This window comes from Chelon labrosus (assembly GCF_963514085.1).
Source record: "Chelon labrosus genome assembly, chromosome: 22".
NCBI lineage: Eukaryota > Metazoa > Chordata > Actinopteri > Mugiliformes > Mugilidae > Chelon > Chelon labrosus.
The window spans coordinates 5,976,100-5,993,183 of record NC_140355.1 but is presented as its reverse complement, the minus strand read 5'-3'; the positions used below and the strand labels follow the sequence as shown (position 1 = coordinate 5,993,183).

Below are 17,084 nucleotides of genomic sequence, written 5' to 3'. Positions count from 1 at the left end.
TAACTTTCTCTGTGAGGAAAAAAAAGGTGCCCTTGAACTGGAAAGCAACTGAAGTTCCACATGAGGGATGTGCATTGAGGAGTGGCGCGCTAGGATTTGATGTCTCCTTTTGAAGTGTCTTTATGAGCAAACTCTGTGCTCTGACGCTCTGAATCGAGCTAAGCCCATCTTAAGCGGAGGACTCTACTGTCTCGGCTCTTTTTTCCTTTTTGTCCTCTGTTCACTCGAGGGATGAGTCCTTTCTTTAGATTTCACCATATAGCTGAAATATAGTAGCATAATAGTTAACAGGACCTACCAGGATTATTACTCCCATTAAAAGGGATTAGGATTTAGACACCTCAACCAAACTGAATTTCAACATGGCTTCTAACATGGTTTATAAATTATACCAGATTTAATTTTTCTTGTTTATCGTTATTCTAAGACTAATTTTGCGTGTTACCTTTTATAATTTTTTTGTACTTGCCTGACTTTCAAAGTAAAAATCTTGTCGGATTCTCCTGTAATTTTGCTCCTCTTTAATTAGTTGTGTTACCTGAGTACGTAGTATAAATCAGTGCTGGAGAGTCTCGCCAGCGACAAATTAAATGGTAATTATATTTTTTAGAATAAATAGTAATTTATGAAACATGATTGCTTATTCCAGTATTAGTCAGAGCAGGTCATTTGAAGATGTCACATCAGGCTGGAGGAGGATTAGTATGGTTTACATCTATATTTTCTTGACTTTCTTGATTAGTAGAAAAAATATTTATAGTTCACCTTTAAGAACAATAAGTATTCGTTGCACCCCTGAAACCAAGACAGAAACACTCAGGTCACCCTGCACTGACTGTACTGATCATTACTACTATCATTTATTACCATAATACATTTATTTTTATGGCACCAAGCCAAGCACATCTTCTTTTATAAATGCAGTGCTGCCCACTAACAATTACTGCCTATATCTCACCCCACACAATCTCTAAAAACCTGTTTGAGGGCCTATTAATTCATCACCTTTAGCCTAATGTTCGAATATTCCAGCAGTTTGCTGAAGCCAGCAGGTGGCACAGAACATATAATCACATATATCAGTTCTGTGCAGAATCTGACACCCACAAGCAGACAGAGACCCCCACTGTACTGCATGTACCAATCCAGTGTCCTCCACAACATGTTATGTAACACCTGCAGCACATTATACAGCGTTCTTCATCTGGAGCATTTGAGCCGCTTGTGTTGTACATTGTACTGCGGGGAAGCTTATGTCCCACATTCAAGTCCTTTATGTTAAATGCCCCATCGTTTGTTTCTCTCCTTCCATCGGTAAAAAGTTTGAAGCCTCCTTCTTCTCAGACTGTATGCTTGGAGAGGATTGCCAGTGGGGTTTCCCAAGGCGGCACGGCTGCACACACAGCTGGCATACCTCCCTGTAAAGGGTCACATGTATGTGTTGTAGGGGAGGGCGCATGTATTCTATTTCCAGGACCAGTCCTGAGCCTCTTTAATCCCTCTGCCTTTTCTCCATCGCAATGGGCAGAAGAAAAAGAAAGTCCCCCGTCCCAGCTTGCCCACCCCTCCACAGGGAAGAAGTGTAGCTGAGATTGAGTTGCGAGCCTACTGAAAATAGATTGTGAGCGGAGGAATCTTTTCTGTCAGGGAGACAGACAGTTTGATAGAGACAATCTCAGCCGAGGAGACAGCTCTGTTAGTGCTGTGCTGCAGGGGAAATCTCTAGACTCTGGCGTTTAATTGAGGTAAGACCTCACTCTGTGTGTGTTTGTGTTTGTGTGCGCATGCGGATGACTGTGTTGAGATGTGGATGCGTGCATGTGACGCCAAAGTGATGCAACTACACTGGTCCCTTTGTGTCCTGGAGACTTCTTTTAAAATTCCCTTTTAACTTGAGAGAGACTTTTCTGAAAGTCGATGTTGTCAACTAAAAGTGAACAATAATAATGGTGGTGCATTTAAAAATTACTAATCTGACACTTCAAATCACACATTTTGTATTAGTTTGTGATGAACTATGGCCACTTTTTTGATATTCTGCAAAAAAAAAAAAAAAAAAAAAAAAAATATATATATATATATATATATATATATTATTATCATTTTAAGTTTTTGTATGCGTCATGTTCATTGTGTTCAGTTTGTGTAAACAAGGTGTGGAGAGCAGGCCAGGGGTGGATGCCAGGATGTGAGGCTTTCACCTCCCTGAACCCACCACTACATCCCTCATTCAAATGCAGCCAAACACACGTAAGCTTAAATCACAAAATTCAAGTCAGGTTCCCCAGTCAATTTCCGATGACTCCGCATATGTCACGCTGAGTTTGGCTGAGGTGTGTGTAAAATGATGCCGAAGACATGTTGAATATTCTATTTAATGTCATGCTAAAGCGCCGTGGCTTGGAATATTTCTCTCAATGGAAGCATGGTACACCGTGGCTCCAAGCAATAATATATATGGCATTGCTGTCGTTTTTCTAACTTTGAAGCTATTAAAAAGGAATTATATTTATAGTGGGAGAGTTTTGAAAGGTGAAATGAGATGCCAGGAGCCACAGCGGCTTGGTGTGTACTGTGTCAAATCCACATACATGTGGTAATATACTGGGTGCTTGTATTTGTGTGTATACCACACATAAACGCCTGCCAGTTTTTACTTATCAGCCCCCACAGTGCACAGCCAGTGACAACAGTAGAGTATGTTGCTGCTTTAATTTTAGACAATATCTCTTAATTCCACAACTTTAAAGATGTTTGATACTACACTTGGAGTAATCATTTGCATTCTCTTACATTCTCATTCTCAGACATATACAAACATGATTCTTCAACAATCTTTTCCTTGTAATGAATATATGTTATCCATATTTTTAAATTACTGATATAGTCTATAGAACCTCAGTGGCGTGATGGTGCACCGACGCCTCACACCAATAATTTCGTGGTTTGTTAGGGCCGTTGGCATGTATTGAATTGAATTGAATTGATTTATTTAAACTCGAAAAAATCATTGAGGGCTTAGCCCTCATTTACAATGATGTCGAGTAAACACACATACAACACATATTCTCCCTCTGGGTGGGTTTTCTCCTGGTGCCCTGTTTTCTTCCCTCTGTCCATAGACATGCATGTTAGGTTAATTGGCGACTCTCTGGAGGTGTGCTTGTGATGATGTAAATGATTGTCTGTCTCTTTGTGTTAGCCCTGTAATGTACTGGCAACCTATCCAGGGTGTAGCCCATCTCTCACCCAATGTCAGCTGGGTTTAGGCTCCAGCCATCTGCCATGGTTTACAGGATGAGCGGTTGTAGATAATAGATGGATGAAAGGCATTTATTTGTTGATTTGTTGGGGCCTTTATTTAATGGTGCCAGTGAAGAGAGACAGGAAATCATGGGGTACAAGAGAGGTTATGCCATGTAGTAAAGGGCTGGCAAGGAGAAATATATCTGTTTATAGTGTGCCTGCTCAACCAGGTTAGATACTGGGACACCCCGGAAAGCAAATAACTTTGTCATGACTGAATGTCTTTTAAACCATCTTTTGTATTTTGTGTACTTGATAATAAAAATGAGTAATATTTGCTGCCCGAATAAATGACATTTCTATGCATAGTTGTGGAAACACTTGCCAGCATCCTGTGGCTATTTGCTGGAGAACTGTATATGTCTGAAAAGGGTCGTTGTTTGCTGTGATGTATACTTTACTGTATTCTTCCATATCATAGTTAATGTAGACTGTCAGATGACTGTAAACACAGCTTAGGATGTGTTTTAGAATGACAAAACACATTTGTCAGTTGAAGAAAATGGCTCTGCTGTCCTGCCTCGTGGCACGAGATAGAGACAGGGTATCTCTGCCGTGATCAGTTTCGAGAAGAAGGAAGGTTTGTGCTAATAAACATGTCTCATGATGTCGCAGTAACTTAGGAAAAATGGCTAAACAAACCTGTGTGGCTGTTCTGACAACTCTGTTCTGGCTCTCACACCTCTCTGGGTGTGCTTGGGTAGGATTTCGCTTTCTGAATCCAGTGCTTTTTCCATTATTTTCACAGTGTGGTGCTTAGCTTGCTTCTGTTCCATATAGTACATTGAGTGTTTAAGAATCACTTATATCATGCCCCTCAATGTTTTTCTCCTCTGGAAACAGCATGGAGCTAGTTATAATAATTAGCTTCACTTTTAGCAAAAGAGAGGTCAGTTTGGGATGAATTTTATTCAAGATCTTTTTCAGAGAGAGATGCAGACAGCAATTGGATTCAGACTTAAGGCTGCAGTTGCACTGCTGCTAAAACAAATGCTGTCTCCTTATTCCCCTGTACTGTTAAATTTTGCAGTGAAGTTATGCTAGCGCCGAACATTTGGGAGCCAGCGGGGCTTGTTGAGAGCATGAATAAAAGAGTTCCTGGGGTTGAGTGGTGCAGAATCCTGCTGCGCCAGATTTAGATCTGAAAAAGAGGGGAATAGGAGGGAGGAGAGTGACAGAGGGAGTGATGAAAGAGAGAAAAGGAGGTGCTGTTAGGACTGCTGACCATCTACAGTGAGTGTCAGTAGTCATAACATCCTTTTCACTTTGTACACTTAGCAAATAGTTCTTTGCGTGACATAACTCCACACAGATTTAATGTCCCTGTTTGTATATGTAACCAAACCTCTCCTTAGCAGTCCTGGCCCTCGTTGAGTACTCAATGTCATCAGCTAAATATTCCTCACTAGCTGAGCTATGTGACAGGGTTCGTGCGATGGTGTGTACGGTGTCACTGGTGTTGAGTTCAGGGGACTGCTTTGTGACCTGTTGGCGTGTGTCTTTGTGTGTGTTGATGTTCCAGCTGAACTCTCCGATGAACTCGGTCAGCAGTACGGAGGACATCAAGCCCCCGCTTGGCCTCAACGGTGTGATGAAGGTGCCCGCCCAGCCCTCAGGCACGGTCCTGTCGCTCACCAAACACATCTGCGCCATCTGCGGCGACCGCTCTTCAGGTGAGTGATGGCAGGCTGTGATGACTGCTTTGAAGGAAGCAAAAAACATGCAAGTTTAATATCAGAGTGGTCTTTAATTCTTTTTGACATACATTAAATTGTTTGAGTTGATGCTAACCAGAAAGTCCATGGAACGTTGTATGTATAATTTAGGGACAAATTGTGGTAAGCCATTGAGTTGTATAAAAAATAATTTCTCAACAGCTGGGTTTCCATTATTACCAAATTAAAAGAAAGCAGGACTACCCACCATCTTACTCAAGCCTGTGCTCTAACCACACTAAGAAACCTCCAAAGAAGATCCAAGGTTGAACTTAGGTCAGAGAACAGCTCCACAGACTGCTGGCAAGACTACATACTAGTGCTTTTTGCAGTGGATTTACTTACAAATCTGGGCTAAATGGTAGGGAGGCCAGAAAGAAGCCACTCTAGAAGAAAAGCGTATGAGGGCAGCAGGATAAAGACACATGAAAGAAACTGAGGCAAAAGATTGTATGGTCGGAAGAAACCAAAACCTAATTCATCTTCTACTTAAACAGACCAGTGCTGTGTGTGAGGTTAACAGTTGGTAACAATGACAATTCAGTGTTCTGCTGGGAAACTTTTAGACCTGGCATTTTACTTAGATATGTACCACCCACCAAGACCAGACCAGGCACCCCCACCCCATACCAATGAGAGCAGAGGCCCCTGCTCTCAACCCATAGGATCCAAAGGCCCCCACTTACATCATTCTGTTGCCAGACACCACAGGACACCCTCAAAAGGCCCATGTCCATTCTCTGATGAGTCACAACTGTTTTGGAGGCACAAGGGGGACCTTCCCAATGTTAGGAAGGTGGTCATAATGTTATGCCTGATCTGTGTATGGACATCATGTCAGTAACATTTTTAATATTTTAAAATATTTTTGAAGCTGTAAGCACTTTTTCATGCCCAAGTGATAAAAAGGTCCTTGTGACACCCTAAATATTTAATCAGTATCTTAGTCCCAAGTTCAAACTAGCTCTCGTAGCTTTTTAGGGTCTAAAAATGCAAACGGACAATACCATTAGTGACTTTTCACAAAGCACATGCTCACTGGGGTTCCCTTACTCATGGGCTATCATTTGGTCAAGAACAAACTCAACCACTTTAACCACAGGAACATTTAACCCACAGTCAACTGTTAGCCTAAGGATAGGGCTCCCTCAGAAGTTTTCTTTGCAGTCGAATTTATTCTTTTTCACACAAACAACAAATAACCCTGTGTTCAAATGTTTTTCAAAGGATAGCCATGAAACGTTTTTAGCTCCGAAATGAAGGTGGATATCTAATTCACTGGACATTTATACTGTCATTCTGCGTCATTCTGCGTCATCTGCGCTGCATGCAGCCAAGGGGAAAAATCAAAACAATGTTTAATAGCAAGTCATGCTTCATTTAGCTGTGCTCAGAGGCTTTATTTATCTTCTCTGGTGGTCCAAACGGCACAAAGCTAACAAAGAAACAGTTTGAACAACCCTGGAGAATGCAAATGGTCTCCATCCGTCATAAATAACACAAAGAGCTAGGATGGAGAACATGATATGACAACCAATGTCAATCCATGGACCCCCTGGGCTCCTCTATTCTTTGTTTTTGCCACCACAGTGTGTCCCCCAACATAATCTGTTGACTTGATCATTACTGCTCTTTTGTTCCCTCAAAAGCTTATTCCTGCATACTGTTTGTGTGGTTGCACATTAGCACTGTGAATGTTACTGTGATCTCAGTGGGAGTACCTGCTAATGAAATTACAATGTCTCCATGATTACATTGCTGTTCTTGTGGTCTTGAGGTTACACGCAAGTAATTACATAGTAGTATTGGACAAACAGCAAACAACAAGTGGAAAATCATGTGTTGATATAAGGCTGAGGCACTGTCATCAAGTCCATGACCTCATGTGTCAAACAAAAAAAGAAAAACCGAGACAAAAGGGAAAATGAGAGCCAAGAATATTTGTATACTAACATTCAACTAACCACCCTTCTGTCCCTTTCCCTCAGGTAAACACTATGGAGTATACAGCTGTGAGGGGTGCAAAGGTTTCTTCAAAAGGACTGTGCGCAAAGACCTGACCTACACCTGTCGCGACAACAAAGACTGTGTCATCGATAAACGCCAGAGAAACCGCTGTCAGTACTGTCGCTACCAGAAGTGTTTGGCCATGGGCATGAAGAGAGAAGGTACAGCACATACCGTTGAGGATAAAGTCCCACTTACCCATTCCCACAAATCTGTACTAATCCACATGCATTTAAACTTTAAGGGCTCTATATTTAACAAGTAGCAGTGTTGTACAGTCTCCAGTACACCTGAGTATATTTTTGGTACTTTTGGTATTTTTATGACCATAACCTCACAACTGAGACTCCAGATTGACTTAGGCTACTGCTGCATGTACATAGACACCAGTATTCCTCAAATAACAATAATAGCCCAATAAGAAGAAAAAGCTCTCAAGGGAAGGAATGTTCATTCGGTAGAAGGAGAAGGCTGGTGTAAACGATTTGAAGCATGCTTACCATGTAAACATCCAGTTTTTTTTCAGTGATTGGACTAAACACAGTCTGTCTCCCTATGTTTGCCCCATGTGGGATAAACATCAGGTGAACTGACATGTTTCCAGGAGGGACAGAAAAACAATGACTGGCTCAAACAAGTGTTTTGGGCAGCACTGTTAAAAACGTGACTCTGTCTTCTGTGTATTGAATCCCTCTTCTGTTATATTTCCAGCAGAATAGATAGATAGATAGACAGATAGACAGATAGACAGATAGATAGATAGATAGATAGATAGATAGATAGATAGATAGATAGATAGATAGATGCCACTATACTCACTGTGATGACTAGGTTCATAGGCTTGAAACAACAACCTGAATATAGAAGTCGACACAAAACATTCTGACAGGTTTATAATCATAATATCATATTGCCCTTTGTTTAGTTGCAACCAATACATTTTTTGATTGCTTGATCAACTGATGGGGAACTGCAACGGCTATATATTTGTCACTCAACCTGTTATATTAAGGTTAGAATTTGAAGTGCCTTTCCACTTGCACTTTTAATTTTAGAGGTAACTTCAACTGTGATAAAATGATCTGCTTCCAGCACTACTTTTTGGGAGATAACTCCTTCACTCAGCTGTTGCAGCGCCACAGACCCAGCATTGCTGTTTGTGGAAACGGAGTGAGGGTTTGTGAGAACAGGCAGTCCTCTGAGACTTCACTGATATAGACTGGAGAACTAAAAACATAACAATGGAGCTGTGTGAACTTCTGCTTCCACTGCATCCTATGGAAGTCACTCTTCGTGCTCTTGTGCTCCTAATGATTTGTATAAACTTTGTTGGAGTTGTGTGGAAAAGCTTACCTGTTTATAGTGGAGCTGCTTGTTTTGTGTTGTTTTTCCACACACCCTCAAGACACAAGATGGTTTGTGCGCTCATGTAGCAAGATTCTCAGTGCACAAAATTTAATCCAAGTGCTCAAATTGGATAATGTTCCGTAATTCGCACAGCACAGTGAAAATTTGTACCACATTCCTCCAATTAAAGTCTACTCATGGTATGCATACACTTCTCCTGCCCTTCTCCAAAAGATACAAGGATTTAATCAACTACATAGACAGCTTGTTAATCAAAAACAGTTCAGGAATCGTTATTGCTTTAACCACCACCTTTTTCAGCGTTCAAGTAAATGTGTTTAGACAGTTAATATTTTCTACACCACATAAGTATACTGAATAAAATTAGAACAGAACACCACATTTGCTCAGTATTATATCCCAGTGGTACTTTGTACAGCATAATGTAAACAAACTCTGCATGTCTAACCATGAACTCCAGTGGTTAGATTCCAAATAATTGATGGTTTTGAGAGTCAGTAACATTTCATCTCAGTGTGGACCGAAACAGCTTTAGTACACCAATCATTTATTCAAGATTTATTCAAGATCCTTCAATCAGACATTCCTTTGAACTTGGATCAGATTGGAGCAACATTGTCAAGTTTTAACTGTCTCAGCTACATATCCTGGAGGATTGTGTATTTGTCTAACATTCTTCAGCAAATTACAGGTGAAGTGAGTTGTTTAAAAAAAACAAAACGGCAGCAGATAAATATTTTTTTGATGGGATTAGCTCACGTTTCTGCATGCTTCTTATGCTGCCAGAGGCAGAAATATTAATTTACTGCCAGATAATATGGTTGTGGACATGCTGACTACAAACCTTTTGAAACAGCTTGTCTTAAGTTAACAATGATTCCGACTGCACACTTGAATCCTGTCTTCGCTACATGTATAGCTATATCTTAAACAGTGAACCCACTGAACTATGACATGACTATACTGAATCAACATTGTCACCGAATCAGCTTTTACAAGAAGGGGTTCCCTCAATTAGAGACTGACCCATGAAGTCATGTACTGAGTGTACTACTGATCTGAAGAAAGTATCGGTGAAGCGTTCACTGACTGAACAGAGCTTACAGCCTGTGACTCCAAATCTTGAACTGAAACAATGTGAATCAGCAAATAATGTGTTCCATCTTTAGTCTTGACATTTCATCAGATGTCCTGCAGCCTGTTGACATAAACTCACAAGATCGCTGTGCAGTGAGATATTGTCACATGTCTGTCAGGCACATCTGCTAATAATCTGTAATGGCTTGTTCTTGTGTGAGGCAGTTATGCTTTTATGCACTACAGGAAAGTTGTCAGAGGTTGACCAAGTTCATTTCTGATCAGAATTAAACTGCTCCACTGAATTATTACTTACAGTACCTCAAACTTTATGACAAGTCACTTAAGCAGGCATAGAAGAAACTTGCATCTTCAGGAAGACAGGATACAATGTGCAGTACTGTCAAAAAGTTATATACTAATAGTAATATCTGAAATAAAGATTTACAGATTTAATGGTTCGGTGTCTGGGATTTAAGGGCTTTTTGTAGTTGGGAGAGAACACCCCTCCCTTTTCGAGTGTGCAAGAGAAACTTGGAAGAGACTAGGATTTGAAAACGGGCATAGAAAAAACACGCATCTTCAAGTAGACAGGGCGTGATGTACATTACTGTCCAAATGTTTTAGGAATGTCTGAAATAAAACCTGAAAGATTTAAGGGCTTTTGGTAGTTGGGACAGATCACCCCTCCCTTTGTAAGCGTGTAGGAGAAACTTCAGCTATCCTCACTTCATCATAGGAATGCAAAAGGCTCTCTCCAGAGCCAGTGTTAGGTTTGTTTCCCTTTGTGCGCTTGTACACTATTTTTCAAGGTTCTTGGAAGGTAGGTCGCCACCACTTTGTGGAAGTGTCTTTGTGTAATCCCAGACTGACTCTGTGATATTCAGATCAGGACTCAGGTTTTATGTGTGTGGTCACCGACTTTTCACAGAATGAATTTCTTATCATTCAGCTGTCTTTATGTTTGCGACACATTGAGTCTGCACCATGCTTCACTGTTGCCTGCAGAAAATCCGTTTTGGAGAGCACCTCATCTCTTCATTGAATAAACTGTCTTCTGTTAATGCCAAATATTTCAAATTATGACTCATCACCAGCTTCACATTTTTGCACCACAGTCCGTACTGCATTGTTTTCGGAACAAAGGCTTTTGGCTGCAAGTTCTGACCAGACTTATCGGCACTGTATGTTTTGAAAGGACGTCAGCTTAAATCTCTCTTCTGCTGCACTCAGCTTGTTCTATCTGCCACTGTTTTTCTCGTCCTCATTTTTTCTTTTCTTTTTTTTTTCTTTTTTGTTCTTCTGTAAAGTTTGGACAGTGCACCATGGAAACATATCATCGCCCAGTTTTATCCTCTCTACACATCTGTTTCTGTTGGAGTTAATGTTACTTTCCTTTGCAGAAATATTTAAATATTTCACTAATGTAGAACATACTTATTTTAGTGTAAGACAAATGCATTCATCAAACATCACAGAAGCCTAAAACTTTGGTACAATACTCAATTATATTACAATAATATAAAGACTGAAGCATTTCCACACAGATATCCTTTAAAATGGAATGCATCCTTTTCATATTCTTTCAACAAATGAGACTGGAGTACCATGATTACTAAAACAGCTTTAAAAAAAAAAGGTTTTAATTGTTTGATGGTGATCGTTGCACTCTCAAACAAACATGCAAAAATATATTTTGTGATTCAAAATGAAGGAGGACAGGAAGGCAGCTTCAGGGAGCGATTATAGCTTTACTCAGAACATGAAGAGTTTTATCCTTTAAGGGGATGAAAATCAGTCCGTGGGGTGTGAAGTTTAACACTCCAGGAAGGTGTTAAAAATATTAGCACTCTCAGCAGTGCTGTTAAGCACTCTTTCACACATTGAACAAATCAATTGCTGCCTCTCACCTTTATGCTACTGAATGGAGGGATGCGTAGATTATACTGGTGGATACGCGGTATAGCCAGGAGGACTGATGATGCAAAGATTGTGTTAACCTGGTGCATATGTGCAGGTGTGTTCGATGTAGAGTCATTGTTGAACGCCAAGCGAACAAGAATACTTTATATATATATATATATATATATATATATAGCCTCTGTTGTGAGGCCAATTCTTCTTGACCTTTACTTGGCCTTCCCTCCCCTCTCTTCTGGTTTATTTATGTCATTGTTGGGCTCTTTACTCCTTTCAAGGATATTATCATTTACTGCTTTTTGCCTCACTCACAGTGCTGCCTAAGCCTCCCCCTGCACCTCGAGGGCTGTGGTTAGAGAACACGGCAGCAGTAGCCCAAAAGGCTAAGCGAATCCACAGAAAAACAGGATTAAATGAATTTATGCTCTCCCAGTCAGGAGAAGAGGAGAGGAGGGGGAGAATAAAGCTAACATGATTTCAGCCCTCCTCACCTCTCCCTGACTCCAACACAAGTATTCTACCCTTGGGCTGACCTCCACCTCCAGACAGCAGTTCCTCTAAAGAGGGGCCCCTTTCCCTCTCCTCCTCTAACAACCCCTGCTTCCCCCACAACAAGACCACGGCCTCTCTGATTCAGGACTTGGAATAGAAACCAGAGTAGGGGAAACTTAAGAAGGCAGATCATCCTGCAAACCCAGTGTGTGTGTGTGTGTGTGTGTGTGTGTGTGTGTGTGTGTGTGTGTGTGTGTGTGTGTGTGTGAGACACCATGACTCTCCAGGTGGGTGTGTAAACCTGCATGCTGACTTAGAATTTCCAAAAGCCCTTTATCGTACAACACATTATGTCCCTTATTAATCTGTGGTTGGAAGAAAAACTTAGAAAATGCCACAATTCTTTTTTCTGTGGTGCTTTGGATTAAGTAAATTATAGCCTTTTGAAAAGACAAAACACACATGCAACTTTTTCATTCTCACTTGAGGGTGGAGGTGCGGTTTTTCTTGCCTGAGCCACAATGAGTCTCGGTGTCTGCTCAGCACACAAACCATTTCCTGTGTCTACATTGCCAAGCCAATAAGATGACAGAATCAGCGCTGTTGTGCTTAACTGTGTTTTTATATACGACAAAGTCTTCATTGATTTGTGTTCAGGGTGAGATGTTCTGGCTTTCATTCATTGCACACGGAAGAGTGACAATCCATATGATATTAATGTTTTTAGAAATTATTTTTGTATAAATGGAGCTTACTGTTTGTCATTGAGAACTACGTGAAAAATGCATCTGTTTGATAAGGAAACTGGAAGAAGACCTTGAATATTTCGATGCAGCTTTGTTGTGCATAATGCGGGTCCTTATGTGTTGCATATGCACCATCGAAGCTATTATTCATGATTAAACTGTCTTGGATATGTTTGCTGGGATAATACACACAAGGTCAGGCACTATTCACTAGCTTTTTGAGACGCAATGTCTAACACTTAAACCTACACTGAACCAAGCACATGTATATGTATGTGCATATCTGTACAGATACAGACATTATGGACCCATTATGTCGTGTTCACCTTGCTACTGATGTGTACCAGACTACTTGTTCTTTTTCTTCTACATGTTTCTTAACTGCCTAGTTACTAACTTTGCCTGCATTTCAGTGATTTGCTTGTCGTGCACAGTTGGTTGAACAAAACATTAAAAACAGCTGCCAACTGCCTAACCCCAAAAGCTTGCTTATTAATCAAAAGCACGCAAGCTCTGACTCTGTCATTTAACACACGTGCACACTTGAACATATGCTGACATTGTAAAACAGCAGTAGTGACCGGAACCAGTTTTGTTACATGCAGCCGTTCAGGAGGAGCGCCAGCGAGCCAAGGACAAAAATGAGAACGAGGTGGAATCCACCAGCTGCGCCAACGAGGACATGCCAGTGGAGAAGATCCTGGAAGCTGAGCAGGCGGTGGAACCCAAAACAGAGACCTACATCGAGACCAACCTTGGTGTACCATCCAATTCGGTGAGTTGGCTTTTTTCTTTTTTTCTCGCATGCTGTGTCATTCTGCATCATCAGTTTGTGGATAAATTCAGGCTCACAGAAGCACACGTGTATATACAGAGAGTAATTTGTTCAGATCTACCCTAGAACTGGTGGGAGAGTACACATTTTCTCTATTTACTCTTACACTACACTACACTACACACACAGTTGTCCATTCATACCTATTCTTACCATTTAAATACTTCAGCACTGTGTCTAGTGATGCCTTCTAGTGGAACCTGTGGACTTCATGAGCTTGTGGTTACGACATGGGAATTCAGATACACAAAGAACGCTGCTGTAAAGCAGCAACTGTTGGTAGACAATTGTTGACCACCATGGCTAACAGTTAAGGAAGCTAGCCACCAAGTAACTTCATGTGGGAAATGCTTATTGAAAGGATGAGGCTGTTTAGAATATCAGGATCAAACACAGCCACATTTAGAGTTAGGCTATACAGACTATGAACACTTCTGCCTCAAATCCATCCTGACACAATCCATCTCTATACCTTACCCCATCCAACCCCTTACTGTGTATATCAGTGACTCCTTGTACAGCTAACCTCACTTATACAGACATTCTCCTAAATTATTCAGACTGACATCTCCTACTGTACAGTAACTTGATAATAGTAACAGCGGACGTTTTTATTCTTTATTCTTTACTTTTAGATTCTTTATTTTTTATTTTCTATTCTCTCTTTAATGTAGTTCTTAGGCACTCGCTACATTTGCACACTGCGTGTTGTTGCAGTTTCATTTCACTGCCGCTGTACATCATGCATGAGACAAATGATAAACCTTGAATCCTTAAAAACTGACTATAAACAGACTTTAAAAATGGATGACAACTAGTATGGGCACAATGAAAACTCCTAAGTGTCTTGACAGAGAAACTCTTACAGTTGTCTATGTGTGAAAGCTTCTCAATAGTCGTTGATGTAACTGATGACTTATGCAATTAAATTTTATTTACTGCATGTTAACAAGTAGTCTTAATATCTGTACATATGTACTAAATGTTAATTTATAGTATGGGGGTTTTAAGTTTGTGTGGAAGAACGCGATGCGTTATTTTGTAGTAACGATCTAAGACTTGCGTCAGTGGCCATCAATCAAGCTGCAGCTGTGTCCAAAACTAAATGTTTTTCAGATTTATGGCTCACGACATATATTTTAGATCGTCTGCTTTCCAAAGTACTGCTGGAGCTCGTCCACCTTTGTCCACAAGTTGTTCTAATTTTTTCCATCTGTGAGCATCTCATCTTTGTAGTCCAGACACAGCACATGTTTAAGTCAAGTTAGATTCGTCTGCTTGTGGACATATTATACTTACTTTTTCTCATTTTTCACTGTACATATGTTCTAAATAATTAATTACTTCTTTTTATATAGTTTCCTGTTTTTTAAAGCCAGATGGTGTTTTTTAAAGCAGATACACTGCATCCTGATGTCAGAGGTATTATTGACTATCAGATAAGAGTACTGCTTGTCCTCTTTCTTTTGGGCTCTTTGGAGTGGACTGTGTAGGGTCTAGAGTATTGGTTTGCCTGTTCACCTTGTACCGCCTGCTTCACTCAGCTGTGAGTTTCCTCATCTGTCCCTTCAGTATCAGCTGGGCTCTATGGGCTGCCTTTGACACAGAGGAGACTAACGGTGATGAATAATGCAACAGACAGACTATTCCTGAAAGCATCCCACAAAGCCTCAGCTTTCTTAGGAATTCTGCTAGTACATGGGAAACAGAGGAGCTGCACAGCAGACTACCAAAGGAGGCAGGGAGGGGGGAGGACGGGCCTCTACTGCTTCAGGGAAGGGAAATGTCCTGTGAAGTAAAGGTAGAAATGTGAAGGCTGTTATGTGAGTAAATGGGAGCTATTTTGGGGGGCAGATGGAAATGTAGGAGATGAGCGTTGACATTGGGGAGAGAGAGAAGGAGTGGAGACTCATGGGGGAGCGGCTGGCAGCTCTGACACACTAATGCACTCAATGTGCTCAGTAGTCTCAGCCATGGTCGGTCCCTGGATGCCCGCTGTCTGCCCAACACCGAGAGGAGGTTTTTAAAGGATTTCACAAGAGATGAAAACAGCACTCATAAGCTGTATAGAGCAGAAAAATAGAATCATATGATTCTATTGAAATAATTATATCTATTATATATAGTAAATATAATGCTATAAAGTTAATGGTTCATTGTATTGAATCAGGTTGATTATGCAATTTTGTTTACTTCACATATTGTGAAATGACTGATGGCTGGCTTTATGTGCTGCTTCAAAGGTGGACCACCTTGGAACTTTTTCTTAGAAATAATATGTATAGTAATGAGTGTTAGGAGGCAAATCATTTTGAACTGATCCATGAATAACAGATATGTTTGTCAGTTTAAAATAGAAATTTTCAAGTCAGGAAAGGTGAAGTGTGGTAAAACTGATGCTGAACCTAATGTATAACACTGCAAAAATCTGTAGAGAAATACTACATAATCATATACATTACCAGAACTTTCTTCTTAATCCAAAACAAGATGCATGCTGGAGTGGCTCCTTAGTTCTGTTTGTGCAGCTTATTACCACGGAAATTTCAGGCCATAATGGCCATACCTTGTACTTGTTGGTGAATGTTTTATGTGTTGTAGAAAATTTAGTTTTTAGTCTTTTTTTTCTTTAACTTGTGGCTACTGGTTCAGCATCTAGCAGATGTGTAGTTTGGGTCGTGTGCAGAAATGGTTTTAGATGTGTTTCATTCCTTTAAACCAACAGACTAAGCTTTTTTATATATCCGTTGTACTGGAGAGGCAGCTTAGATCTCCACAGACAAAGCACACTGGTGTCAGTTCGAGAAAAGTTGGACATTTCTGCTGCTGTTGCACTAGCAGCTCTGGCTGGTTGGTTGGGTGTAAATGCTGAGGTCCAGTCCTGGCTGCTAGAAAGAGGTGCTTGGCAGTACCTTTTCAGATCTGGAAGAAAAAGGCGAGTAATAAATCTTATAATAACCAGACCTATCAGCTAAGTACCAACAGGAATATGGACTAAAATTATACATTTTTTTACAGTTTTATTTGGGGGAGCTTACCCTTAGCTAATAGTGAGCCCGCAATGTTGGCAGAGTATCGGCACGCAGGCTGTCCTGACTACAAGGACTCCCCTTCTCTGTGAACCCCGTCCCCCTGCCTCCCCCCTGCTAGGTCCTATTGAGAGGCGCTGCCCCGTGCTATAATTAATCACAGGGCCCGGGCCATGAGTGTACACCATGAATAGGCCACTGCCACTGTCTAATGGCCGGGGTCTGGCCAAGCTGAATAAAGTGTGTTTATCTCATGGTGACCTAGAACAGGAGTTAAACAGGCGTTAGTAATATGCCTTCAGTCAGACAAGGAGAGGTCTTCTCAGAAGAGAAGCCATCATTTGCCAATCCTGAGGGTGTTTATTGAATTCAGTTTTATGCATTTTTTGTTCTATATTTTTATCTTTTTGTGTTGTTGCCGAGTTCTATTCTCTTTCTATTAATTTATATAGAAGCTGATTCACAAGTTTTTATCTTTCCCTTTAATCAAGGCAGGCTATATTGCTGTTATTTAGATGATATTTAGCTGATGATTCATCCCCATGCTATCACATTGGGAATGTTTCTTTTTTTAATCTAAAGAAAAAAA

At 40.6% G+C, this 17,084-nt stretch overlaps 1 protein-coding gene across 2 annotated transcripts in view; it reads left to right on the top strand.

Annotated features, from left to right (window-relative positions):
• Positions 1 to 17,084, top strand: part of rxraa (retinoid X receptor, alpha a) — a 97,747-nt gene that overhangs the window by 67,430 nt on the left and 13,233 nt on the right. Inside the window, exons 5-7 of one of the 2 annotated variants that reach the window (XM_084571739.1) lie at positions 4,829 to 4,979; positions 7,010 to 7,189; positions 13,237 to 13,406. In XM_084571739.1, the coding sequence (XP_084427865.1) occupies positions 4,829 to 4,979; positions 7,010 to 7,189; positions 13,237 to 13,406 (501 nt within the window). Of the gene's footprint in view, positions 1 to 4,828; positions 4,980 to 7,009; positions 7,190 to 13,221; positions 13,407 to 17,084 lie in introns of both variants that reach the window. The other variant, XM_084571738.1, reaches the window with a different exon arrangement.